The 13,073-nt window shown below is 53.9% G+C and overlaps 1 protein-coding gene across 4 annotated transcripts in view; it reads left to right on the top strand.

The window, feature by feature from the left end:
* The first annotated feature begins 239 nt into the window (after positions 1-239).
* Positions 240-13,073, top strand: part of FCGBP (Fc gamma binding protein) — a 40,523-nt gene continuing 27,689 nt past the window's right edge. For 3 of the 4 annotated variants that reach the window (XM_057314587.1, XM_044378229.3, XM_044378228.3), the window contains exons 1-5: positions 240-296; positions 1,762-2,985; positions 4,735-5,081; positions 8,168-8,738; positions 10,805-11,409. In XM_057314587.1, coding sequence (XP_057170570.1) covers positions 242-296; positions 1,762-2,985; positions 4,735-5,081; positions 8,168-8,738; positions 10,805-11,409 — 2,802 coding nt within the window. In that variant the 5' untranslated portion in view covers positions 240-241. The remainder of the gene's footprint in view (positions 297-1,761; positions 2,986-4,734; positions 5,082-8,167; positions 8,739-10,804; positions 11,410-13,073) is intronic. The other variant, XM_057314588.1, reaches the window with a different exon arrangement.

The raw sequence follows: 13,073 nt of genomic DNA, 5'->3' as shown, positions 1-13,073 counted from the left end.
CATTCCAACGCCACTGGACCCACTGGACACCTAACTCCCCATCCTTGCCTTGTCCTGGCCTCCCCGCCTCCCACCAGACCCACTGGACATGTAACTGCCCTATACACACACACACTGGCCCTTGGATCCAGCCCACCTCAGCCTATCTGGTGCCCAGGTGGTCCTTGTCCTCTCTGGAACAGTGCCCAGCCAGAGGGGCAAACTAACCTTCTGTGACCCCCTCTCTTTCCCCACTGCAGGCATGGGTTCCCTGTGGAGCTGGTGGACACTCTGGACAGGAGCAACCCTCCTGTGTGGTAAGTCGGACTGAGACCCCATCCACATCCTTGTTCTCATCTGGGGGACTCTGCCTACTGTGGTCAGCATCCTCCATCTGTATGCCCTCCACAACCCCATCTCCCAGTGCCACCCCAGACTAGCTGAAATGGGAGTGAGGCCCCTTAGGTTCTGCAGAGAAATATGGTGGGATCCTCCCATCCTCTCTCTGCCCTAGAAGGAAGCAGATAAAATCTGCAGTCCCCGAATTTAAGTCTTCAAGAAGTACCACTTTCTCTATTTTCTGTAACTCAACTAAGGTTCTGATTCTGAGCGTCCTTTTGCTTCACTTGAGTGAAAATTTCATTCAAGTCATTCTTGGAGGGCTTGGTGCCCAGTTAGTTCCCCAGGGTGATGCCCAGGATGGGTGTCTCAGGTGAAGCCAGACGACCAGGGGTAGGATGGGGCCTCAGAGCCTTCTAGTCATCAAGCAGCATCTGCTTAGGTCACTTTTGAATTCTTCATTGTCCCTGATCCCCTGACCCCATGGGACACTGGGACATCCTTCCAGGCTCCTCTAATACATCAGACAGTCTTTCTATAACTCCATACTCTCTCCCAGACCCTGTAGATCTCCTTCCTTACCCTCTCTCTTTCCCTTCTTCCTCTCTTCCCAGCCCTGGAGAATCTCTTCCTAGCTGGGGTTATTGAAAATCACCCACTCCTCTCTCTTTCTAGGAGACATGTTGTCCACACTGCCATAATCTCCTTCTTCCCTGACCCCCTTTACTACAACCCCCCGGGGTTTTATTAAGACAGAAGTCATAAACTGGCAGCTGAATCCAGCCAGTTTGAGCCCCACAGCACTTAAAATGATTTTGGGTTGGAGATTTCACATGGAATTTCAAATAGCCAGTTTCTCCTAAAAAATGCCAGTTTCTCCTGGCATAAAAAAAGGGAAAAAAGAGCCCATAATTCATCATAATGACAGGCTAACCCTACCCATTTTCCTTGGCATATGAATGCTCTAGGTTGCATGCTGGCCACCCAGCATTTGAGATCCCGGTCCGAAGTGTTCAGGCTTTTATTTTCTTTCCTTTTTATTTATTTATTTATTTATTTATTTATTTATTTATTTATTTATTTAGAGAGGGGGAGAGAGAGAGAGGGAGAGAGAGATCACAGAGGAGAGTGAGAGGGAGAAGCAGACCCCCACTGAGCAGGGAGCCCTACATGGGGCTCAATCTCAGGACCCTGAGATCATGACCTGGTCCAAAGGCAGACACTTAACCGACTGAGCCTCCCAGGAGCCCCCTGTCCAGGCTTTTAAAACACAAAAGCCAGAAAGGCTGGTAGGTGAATAAGGAGAAAGGAGAGAGAGGGGAGAAAAAGCTCAAGTTAATATTTCAATGTGGTATCTAGGCACAATGCAAGGGCTTCCTTCTCTTCTGGAGAGGACTGGGTGAGCAGACCCGCAACTGCGTTCTCTTCCCCCCCCAACCCCAGGGTTGACCCAAGGGACCTCAGTGGACTTCCTTGCGGCCTTCCTGCAGAACTACCTGCCTAGCTACCACCGGGCCTCTCTCCAACTCCTCCTCTCCAGCCTGTCGGACCAACCTGCCTCGGTCTCCATTCACTGCCACGCAGATGGCACCAGGCAGAATGTCACAGTGAACCCGGGGCAGTCAGTCATGGTCAACATCAGTTCCAAGGCTGAGATGGTCGGCAGTAAGGTCTTCCAATATGCGGTGGCGGTCCACTCTGACCGCGAGATCTCTGCACAGGCCGTAAACACGAAGCCCGACACAGCAGAGCTGACGCGGCTGTGGCCTGTCCGGGTTCTGGGCACTGAGTACTTTGTGCTCACACCTCCCAGCGTCTCGTCCAAGAATGTCAAGGAGTTCGCCGTGGTGGTGGGGGCAGCAGGGGCCTCGGTCAATATGCAGCTGAAGGGGTCCGTGACATTCCAGGGCAAGTTCTACCCAGCGGGCAGTGTTGTAACCTTGACTCTGCAGCCGTACCAGGTGGCCCAGGTACAGAGCACAGCTGAGCTCTCGGGGTCAAGGATCACAGCCAGTGGCCCTGTGGCTGTGTTCTCCGGCCACAGCTGTGCCCAGAAACACACCAACTGCAACCACGTGGTAGAGCAGCTGCTCCCCACATCCGCCTGGGGCACCCGCTACGTGGTGCCCTCTCTGTCCTCCCAGGCCCGCTACGATGTGGTCTATGTCGTGGCCAGCCGGACCACGAAGCTGAGCTACAATCAGGGGGGCACTGCTGGCTCCCGTGGGCTCCAGGCGGGCGAAGTGGCAGAGTTTGAGGTCCGGCCGTCCCAGCCGCTCTACCTGTCTGCAGACGTGGGCATCCAGGTCCTGCAGTTTGGCACCGGTGCCACAAGGGGCCAAATAACCTATGACCCCCACCTGGCCTTGATCCCAGATGTGGCAGCGTACTGCCAGGCCTATGTGGTGAAGACCGTGCCAGGCACTGAGGGCGTGGCTCTGGTGGTAACACAGACAAAGGCGGTTAATGAGCTGACCATGGAAGGGCACAGGATGGGGGACAAGCTCTCCTGGACAGCTGTGCCCGGCAGTGAGTTCTCCTATGCCGAGGTGGAACTTGGCCCCACTGACAAGATCCACATGATTGAGGCCACAACTAACTTTGGGCTGCTCACCTTCGGGCTGCTCCAGGCTGCAAGCTATGGGACAGCAGGTGTCTGCGGCCGAAGTGAGTGATGGGAAATGACCCCCCGGCCCTGTCCAACCCGTGACCCCTTGGCTGGCTCTCTCGCCCTTTCCTTTTTCCCACCCACCTGCTCCCCTGTGGCTGTCCCCACCTCACTTCCTTCCTCTTTGCCATCCTCCCCTTCCCTAAGGCTTCCCAGCTCCTCCCTACCCAACCCCCTCCAAGAACTGCTAAATATTTAGTAACGAGTGCGATCCAAGGTCCCCACCACTCAGAAGAGATGCCAGCCAGAGCACGGCAGCAGGGTCCTATATATAAGCCCCCACGGTGTCCGGCAGGTGTCTGGCCTCAGCCCTTTGTTGCTTTTTGCAGGGGGCAGGGGGCTAGGGATAGAGTCCGAGGAAAGAGCCAAGGTGCCTAGAGGGAGGGGTCTCTGTGGGGAGGAGCTTCTTATTAGTTTGGAAGTATTTTGATATTTTATTTATTTTTTTAAATATGTTGCTATTTTAGCAACTATACCAGTGGCTAACTACTGCTCCCCCACCTCCTATAGGAATGTTTACCCCCCAACTCAAGGGGTCTGAAAGTATGATAAATAATAATGGCTACCATGTGGGGGTAGTTCTCTCTCAATATACCAGAGACCATTCTAGATGTCTTGTGTGTGTTAGCATAACCTCTAGGACCTGGCCCTACATGTAATTTTAGGCTCAGCGCATTTGAGGAACTGCCCCTGGGCAGTGCAACGTGGTGTTTGAGGACACAGATGCTAAAGCCAGACTTCCCAGGTTCAAATCCCACCTCTGCTTGTGCGACCTTGGACATGTGACCTCGCCTACGTGGGCCTTGGTTTCCCCCTGTGTAAAATAGGGATAATAGCTATACCCCTTCACAGGATTGGAGTGGGGGAGCAATGAGTTAACATTTGTAAAGCTCTTAGGGGTTATCTGGCAAGTTATTATGAGCAGACAAAAAGCAAGAGCTTTTGAACACTGGGAGGGAGGGGAGGAGAAGTTGTTTCTTCCTATGTGGACCCCCTGCTTCAAGCTAGGACCCTAGACATCAGAGTCCCCAGCACTGGCAAAAAAATGCCCCCTCCAACGACGGGCATGCAAGCCACCCACCTTCAAAGAGCCACTTTGGGCTTGAACAGTAGAAAAGGAGAAGGGGTAGGTGATTCATTGTAACAGGTAGCACTCACCACCGGGGCCAAACCCTACTTCTACTTTAGCTTCTTTAAGCCTGGGAAGCCTTCCTCCCTAAATAACCCTGTGAAAAATGTACTGTTGCCACCCCCTTGTTGCAAATGAGGAAAGTGAGGCCTGGAAAGTTTAAAATTACTTGTCCAGTGCCTCCCAGCTGACCGCAGAGCCAGGATTCTAATCTAGGCAGCCTGATCCATAGTCATTTCTGTTCCGAGGAACAGTCTCTGCCTTCCGTTTTCTGTCCTTAAAAAAGATTCCTTAGCCTTCTGACCCGAGTGGGAATGCAAGGAAAGAGGGACACGGGGAAAGAAAAACCACAAATCAACATTTCCACGATGATCCCTGCCCGTCCTTCTTCACTACCTTCCAGTTCTTCTGGGCTGAGCCGTGTCAAACTAGGGAATTAGAATACCTGGGGTTGAGTCACACCTGGGCAGCCATCTCCCTGGGAGCCTCCAACCTCAGTTTCCCCACTTTTCCAATAGGGGAGTTGTGAGCCAACTGCCCCAACTCCGCACAGCAGGAGAGCTCCAGGATTCCCACCTGTGAGGAGACTCCTGACTCTTTCTTCGTTGCCGCCCCCCAGCCGTGCTGTCCCAGAAACCCTCCTGCCAAGACCTGCAGTGCAGTCCCCAGCAGAAATGCCAGGTGGTGGATGAGCAGGCCAAGTGCGTGGCGGTCCCCGTGGCCACCTGCCGCGCCCAGGGTGACCCCCATTACACCACCTTCGACGGCCGGCGCTATGACATGATGGGCACGTGCCTGTACTTGATGGCGGAGCTGTGCAGCAATGACCAGACCCTGCCTGCTTTCAGCGTGGAAGCCAAGAACGAGCACCGGGGCAGCCGCCGGGTCTCCTATGTGGGCCTGGTCAACGTACGCGCCTACAGCCACGCAGTATCTCTGGTCCGAGGGGAAGTTGGCTTCGCTCGGGTAAGTGTCCAGAAGCTTCAGGGTTAATACCTGTGAGCCTCTAGTCAGAAGGTGGAGGCAAAGCCTGGGTGTCGGGCCCCAAACCCAAGCCCTCGGCTGTGGGGTGGGGGGTAGAGAGGAGGGGAGGCACGGGAGTGGCTCTGGGGAAGGGGAATTTGAAAATCAGTGGCAGAGCCTTAAATCCCTTTCTTCATCCAGCAATTCCAGTTCTAGAAATTTTAAGGATACTCAGAGATATGTTTAGGGGAAGAAAAGTTAATGCCAATGTGGTTTGTGATAGCAGAAGAAAAAAGAAGGAAACTAACCGTCCAACAATGGGGGATGTCTTCACTGACCAAACACGAAATTTAGTGAGCACCTGCGTGCGCTGGATTTGTTTCTTAGTGTTTTCCGTGTCTTAATGCATGGAATGCTCACAGCCATCTGTGGGGGGAGGCATGATTATTATTAATACTTTTAGGTGAGGAGACTGAAGCCCAGAGAGATCAGTGACTTCCCAAGGGCTCCGAGCCAGCAAGAGCTGGAGCTGGGAACACAGGCAGGCTAGCCCTGAGTCACTATTCTTAACCTCTTTGCCATTCTGCCTCATACCATATTTTTACGCCGTTTTGTTTACTTTGGATATCAAATGTACACATAATAAAGATCCATAAATCTTCAGTTCATGGAGTTTTGACAAATGTGCAACCCCAACCTCCATTAAGATACAGACTCTTCTCATCATCCCGGAACATTCTCTCATGCCCCTTCCCAGACGATCCCAACCCGCTCCTAGGGGCAACCATAGTTCTGACTTTTTTCCACCATGGATTAGTTTTGCCTGTTCAAGAACTTCATGTTAATGGAATCACATAGTGGAAGAAGCCATGTGCGGGAAGATTCTTTGACTCAGCATAGAACTTGCGAATTTCTTCCGTGTTGCTGCGATTCATTTTTTTTTTTTTAAGAGGTAAAGCATCGGCATAACTCAAACAAGCAGGGCATGTTGCGAAAGGTCTGGCTGTCACTCCTGTCTTCATCTGCTTTCTCTCCCTTCCCCACCCCTCCCCTGCTCTCCCGTTTTATTCATTTCTTGAGGTTTCACTTAGGGTTTGTTTATGCCAATACAAGCAAGGTAACCCTACATTCTTACCTTTCCCCTAAGAGTACTGTGCTGTCTGCTGTGTTCTGCATTTTGCTTTTTACACTGTATGGTAGATTCTGTTTCCATATCAACATAAAGGGAGCCTCTGCTTTCTTTTTTGTCGTTGTTGTTCTTTACGCTGCACAATTCTGCATTGGATGGATGCCCGTCCTTCAGTTAACTCAGCCCCCCGCGGATGGGTGCTTTGTTCACAGTGGCAAATGGCACGGCACCGAGCATTCTGCACCCCCTCGCTGTGCAGGTGTGCAGGTGGATCTGTGAGGTTAATAAGCAAGGGGAGTAAAGTAGGTGTTCTCGAGATCTAGAGGGATTGAACACAAACTCAGAGGAACTTCAAGTCCCCGAAATTATGTGCGGAATTTTCCATCTGCTGTGCGGCTTTCAGAGAGAGAGAGAGCCCTGTAACTTTTGTCAGATCCTTACAAACTCGACAGAGGTTTAGAGCTCCTGATAGCATCATGATAGGATGACCCCAGGACCATTGCGGGGAGAAAAAGGGGTTCATGAAATGGGGACTTCAGCATGGTCTCATTACCTAAAAAGAAAAATACATATAAATTAAAAGGTAGAAAAAGCCCTGGCAGGATTTATAAATGTACCCGTGTGTGTGTGTGTGTGTGTGTGTGTGTGTGTGTGTGTGTGTGTGTTTGTCCACAGCAATACGGGTGATTTCTCTTTCCTCATTTTTGCTCCTGAACATTTTATAAGTTTTCTGCAATGAACGAATATCACTTGTGTCATTTAAAAATGGAGATGTCTAGCCTCCTTGCGCTGAGAGCTGTGGGCATCTCGGTCCCTGCCTCCCACGGCACTGCCCAACATGGACCTGGACAAGCAGGAGGGCTCTCGGGGGGCATTGCTGACTCACTGACCAAATGAAGATCTATCCTACCTTTGGGTCTTGTTCATATGTTCCCCTCTGCCTGTTATTCCTTTTCTCATACCCCATCCTCTTGACTAAGACAAGCATGTGTGAAGAAAGAATTCAGAAGAAATGCTCAGAAAGAGGAAACTGGGCCCAAGGAACAGAGAGACACGCCCCTCACCTCCCGGCCAGACTCTCTCCACTCAGGATATTTGTGAAGGAATACCCTTCCCCTTGTTTTTCGTGGCTTTCCCTCAGTGATCCTTTACAGCGCAGCTCAGCTCAGCTGTCCCTGCCTCCAGGAAGCCTCCCCTGACCTGCTACATCAGATCTGACTCTTCTTCTAAACTCCCAGACCCTCCTGTGCTTCCACAATCCCAGTTCTGATCACTCTGATATAGTGACCAGTCTGTCTCCCTCATTGGACTGAGAGCCCCAGGAGAGCAGGGTCTGGGTTGTCTCTGTCATCACTCCCAGGATCGCCCAGCTAGGGCCAGGCACAGAGGGAGTGCCCGGTGAATGTTTGTCTAACACAGCAGCGCCTTCATTCACTCATCGAGCACTTGTGGTTCCGTCAGGCACTGTTCTAGGTGCTGGAGGTGAAGCCATGAGCAAAGCAGACAAAAATCCCTGTCTTTGTGGGGCTGACAGTCTATGGAGTTAGGCAGATGGTAAACATGAGAAATTTGCAAATGATATGTTAGAAGCTTAGAAGCTATAGGGGAAAAAAAATAGAGCAGGGAAAGGCATAGGGAGTAGGGAAGGGTTGCCACATAAAACAGAGTGGTCAGGAATGGCCTCACTGCCATGGTGACAGCTGAGCAAAGCTTTTGTAAGAGGTCAGAGGTCAGGGAGTGAGCCATGGGTGCGTCTAGGGGAAGAACATTTCAGGCCACAGGGATGCGATGGCAAAGATCCCAAGGCTTCGTCGGTAGCAGCAACAGGAAGAAAGAATCCCAGGGCAGCTGGGGCAGGGGGAAGTGAGTGGGGAGGGTTTGAGGGGTGAGGGCCAGACCATACAGGATCTGACCACACAGGATCTGACCACCCACTCCTCCCCACCCCCACCCCTTGCAGATTGACAGCCAGCGCTCGCGCCTGCCCGCCTCCCTGGCCGAGGGCCGCCTGCGCGTGTACCAGAGCGGAACACGGGCCATAGTGGAGCTGGACTTCGGGCTGGTCGTCACCTACGACTGGGACTGCCAGCTGGCCCTGAGCCTCCCCGAGCGCTTCCAAAGCCAGGTGTGCGGGCTGTGCGGCAACTACAACAACAACCCTGATGATGACTTCCTCACCTACGACTCAGAGCTGGCGACTGACCCCGTGGAGTTTGCCAATAGCTGGAAGCTGGACGATGGGGACTACCTGTGCGACGACGGCTGCCAGAATGACTGCCCTTCCTGCACCCCAGGCCAGGCCCAGCACTACGAGGGCAACCGTCTCTGCGGAATGCTGACCCAGCCTGACGGCCCCTTTGCAGTCTGCCACAGCGCCCTGCCCCCCCGGCCCTTCTTGGAGGAGTGCGTGTACGACCTGTGCGTGGTCAACGGGGACCGGCCCAGCCTGTGCCGCAGCCTCAGCGCCTATGCCCAGGCCTGCCTGGAGCTTGGCATCTCCGTCGGGAACTGGAGGTCGCTGGCCCACTGTCGTGAGTGATGCCCTTGGCGCGGGGCTGGGAGCACGCGTGGTGGGAGGCAGGGGACTCCTTGCATCTGCTCAATATCTGAGCACTTGTTGAGGTTCAGCCTGCAGCCGGACCGTGCCAGGGACACAGGGATGGCCAAGATGGCCAGACTGTGCCCACAGCGAGCCTAAGGTTGGGGCAGACGTGTTCCTAGACGGTGACCACTAAGGTGGTCCCTCCTGGGCTCTGCCAGGCACAGGCAGAGTGGTCCGGGCCAGGAGGGGGGAAGTCCAGGGGACTAGGAAAGCTTCTCGACTCAGCCTGGGGGGTTGAGGAGGATTTCCTAGAGAAAGGGATGCCCAATCTGAAACCTGTAGGAGGAACTGAAATGAGACAGAAAAAGGGGGAGCAGGATGTGGGTTCCAGGCTGAGAGAGGAGGATGCATGTGCAAAAGTTGGCATGAGAGGCAGTCCTCCGAGTCCCAAAGCAGAGATGTGAACATCCCTTCGTTCACAGCCCTTCCATGACTCCCCAGTGCCCTCTGGGTAAAGTCTAAGCTCCTTAGTCAGGTGTCCACCCACTTACTCATTCACGCCTTCATTCATGCATTCCACAAGCCCCTATCTGACCCCATCTCTCTGCTGGTGTTTGGCACTGTGGGGGCCAGCACACACCTGCCCCGCCCTTGAGAGGCTCCCAGAGAAATTTTCAGGAGACAGAAAGTCTAGTGCACAGGGAAGAGGAGGTGTCCAGGCCCAGGCCTAGGGCTTAAGATGGGGACTCCAGAGGGGGAGTAAGTCTGGGGGAGACACTGAGGCCACGGGGAGCCTGTCTCAGGCACTCCCCTGTCCTCAGTGCCCAGTAAACACCCACCCTCCCGAGTTCCCCCAATGCCTGGTGTGAAGGAGGAGCTGGTGAATCCATTCATCCACTCGTTCATTTCTGAATGAATGAGCATCTCCTGTGGGCCAGACCCTGTCCTTGGTCCTGGCGATTCAGTGGGGGGATTGAGACTGACCAGACCCCCACCCTCACAGAATTTATAGCCTAGCAGGGGAGACAGACAGTAGTAAGCAGCAAACCATGGAATATCTTTAAAGAGCAAAAGAAACAAAATTCATGTGATAAGAGCAAACGGGAGGCTCATGAAGAGGGTGCTCAGGCACGGCCTTTCTGGGAAGGGGACACTGGAGGCAAAAGCAGGATAAGACAATGAAGTCAGCTAAGTAGTAATGATGCTATGGGCTGTCTCTGCATAGATGAACTCATTGACTCTTCAGAACCCTGTGAGGTCAGTACTATTATCATCTCATGTTACTGATGGGGAAACTGAGGCACAGGGCGATTGGAGTCATTTGCTCACAACCACACAGCTAAAAATGGGAGACTGGGGTTGGAAAGCTATCTGGACTCCAGTAGCTTTCTCTTAACCACATACTGCACTGCCTTCGGAGGAACGGCCAGTACAGACCCTGAGAACAGCCAGTGCAAAGCCCTGAGGTGGGAGTGTGAGGACCCATGAGGAAGCATCTGTGCCTGGGACAGAGTGAACCAAAGGGAGAGTGAGAGGAGATGAGGAGAGAGGCGATGGGTGCAGATGATGGGGAGCTTCATGGGCCACCAGGAGGACCCCCACTTTTCCCTGAGATGGCACCACACGAGGGCTCTGAGCAGGAGAGGGACATCGCGTGTTCACAAGGCCCCTCTGGCTGCATGTGAGGAACAGCCTGTGAGGGCAGAATGGGGTTATGGGGGAGACCAGGCAGGAGGCTGCTTGGGGGGGACCGGACCAGGGTGGGGACGATGGCGACAGAAGGGGACAGATTCTGGATAGATTTTGACGATGGAGCTCACAGGACTTACTGACAGATTGGTTGTCCGTGAAAATGAAGGTGGAAAGGAGTCAACTGTGTCTCTGAGGTTTGGGGCCCCAGCACCCAGAGGGATGGAAGTGTCACGGGGAGCTCCGGGGAAGGAGCAGGGTGTGGGGAAGGAAGTCCTCTTGAGCCTTCCGACAGAGCACCCACCAGGCCCGGCACTATCCTGACCCACGTCCCGGCTCTCTCTCTCCGTCTCCTCCCCCCCGCAGCCCTGTCCTGCCCTGCCAACAGCCGCTATGAGCAGTGCGGCCCCGCCTGCCCTGCCACCTGCAACTCCCAGGCGGCACCCGCCAACTGCTCCGGGCGCCCGTGCGCGGAGGGCTGCGTGTGCCTCCCGGGCTTCGTGGCCAGCGGCGGCGCCTGCGTGGAGGCCTCGTCGTGCGGCTGCATCTACGAGGGCCGCCCGCTCGCGCCGGGCCAGCAGGTGTGGGCAGACGAGCAGTGCCGGCGGCTCTGCACTTGCAACGGCGCCACCCAGCAGGTGAGCTGCAAGGACACGCAGGGCTGCCCGACCGGCGAGCGCTGCCGCGTCCAGAACGGCCTCCTGGGTTGCTACCCCGACCACTTTGGGAGCTGCCAGGCGTCCGGGGACCCGCACTACGTGAGCTTCGACGGCCGGCGCTTCGACTTCATGGGCACCTGCACGTACCTGCTGGTCGGCTCCTGCGGCCAGGCCGCGGCGCTGCAGGCCTTCCGGGTGCTGGTGGAAAACGAGCACCGGGGTAGCCAGACCGTGAGCTACACGCGCGCCGTGCACGTGGAGGCCCGTGGCGTGAAAGTGACCGTGCGCCGGGAGTCCCCTGGGCAAGTGCTGGTGAGAGACCCGGGGGCCGGGGGAGGGCGGGTAGAAGGGCAGGAAATCCCCTTTAAGGAGAAGGGGCTCTGAACCCCGGATGGGCGGGGGGGGGGGGGGGGGTCTGTTAGAAGACCCTGTGGCCAGTGCTTAAGGCAGGCGGCGCGGCGTCTCCTTAGCTGTGTGACTGTCTTTCCAGGCTGTAGTTTGTCCTCCGGGTCCACTACCCAGCAGAAATCAAGAACCACTGATTTTTCTCTTTTAAAAAAAGATAAAAATCGAGAGGCGGGGTTGTAAGAGTCACAGCTCTAGTAAATAATTACTACTGAGCAGTTTGGGACAGTGGCCCATGTCCTGGGAAGGAGGATGGATTGGAAATGGAAAAAACGAAGGAAATTCCCATGTGCCAGGCACCACCACTAAACCCTTTACAGGCCTTAGGTCAGAATCCTCAGGATGACCTTGGAGGAAAGGAAATTTTGCCCATAAAGCCGAGTGTCTGGCATAGAGAAACTTCTAGATAAACAGAGGGCATAATGATTCATATTTATGTTCCCACCTCTCTGAGATGACACTTAAACTGAGTCTGGAACAATCATAGCCCATACATACTAAGTTACTTCTACGTGTTAAATGCTTGACTCAATCTCTACAACAACTGTGTGAAATAGCTTATCTTGTTAGATGAGAAACTGAGACACAGAAAGGTTAAGTTATCTATTCAAGGTCATACAACTAGTGAGTGACAGAACCACGATTTGAAGCCAGGTTGTTTGGCTCCAGAGTCCATACGCTCTTAACCACTACATCCTGTTGCCGCTCCTGGAACAGGCAGACAGAAGTGGATGGAAGAGTATTCCAGGCAGAAGGAACAGTGAGTGCAAAGGGCCTGAGGCAGGAACAAATAAGAGGGTCAGAGGAACAGCCTGGAGGCCCAGGGGGCTGGAATGGAGGAAGGGGATGATGTGGGGGATGACTATGATGGAGGTCTTGATTTCAACAAAAACCCGAAGGACAAAGAAGAGACCACCAGATGAAGAGTAGGGGTTCCTAGGCGCAGGGAGCAGCAGTTGCAAAGGCTGGGCTGAACCGAGCTTGAAGAGTACAGGAGGACAGCACGGAGCCAGTACGGCTGTACTTGAGAGTGAGGCTGGGGGGAATGAGATAGAGAGGTTGGTAAGAGACGAGGTCAGAAAAGTGGGAACAAGCAAGGCCTGGTGGGGAGAGGGGTTCTATTTTAAACTGAGACATAAAGGATGATGGGGAGGCAACCAGGCAAAGAATAGGGACATGGAAGAGGGTAGGAATGTCACAAGCAGAAGGCACAGCAAAGGCCCTGAGGCTGGGTTGAGCTCGCTGAGTCCAGGAGAAGATGAGAATACCTGGCTGGAGTTGCAGGGGTGGGGATGGGCAGTACTGGAGAACAAAATTGGAGAACAGTGAGGCTTAGATCATCTAGGGCTTTTTAGGCCATTGTGAGGGGTTTGAATCAAAGCTAACACCCAACATCTGAAGTAGCATTGGCCAACTAAAGTGTGCTGGGTGGTATCCTAGGAGGAGGGCACAGCAAGTGCAAAGACATGAGGTGGGAGAGCACCTGGTGTGTTCGGGGAGACAGCAGGGAGGCTGAGTGAGTGATGAGGCAGGTGATGCAGGCACAGAGGTGGACAGAGCCAAAGTGAAAT

Source organism: Ursus arctos, unplaced genomic scaffold (genome assembly GCF_023065955.2).
Source record: "Ursus arctos isolate Adak ecotype North America unplaced genomic scaffold, UrsArc2.0 scaffold_19, whole genome shotgun sequence".
NCBI classification, from domain to species: domain Eukaryota; kingdom Metazoa; phylum Chordata; class Mammalia; order Carnivora; family Ursidae; genus Ursus; species Ursus arctos.
The sequence above is the reverse complement of the archived record's forward strand: the minus strand, read 5'-3'. Positions and strand labels throughout refer to the sequence as shown.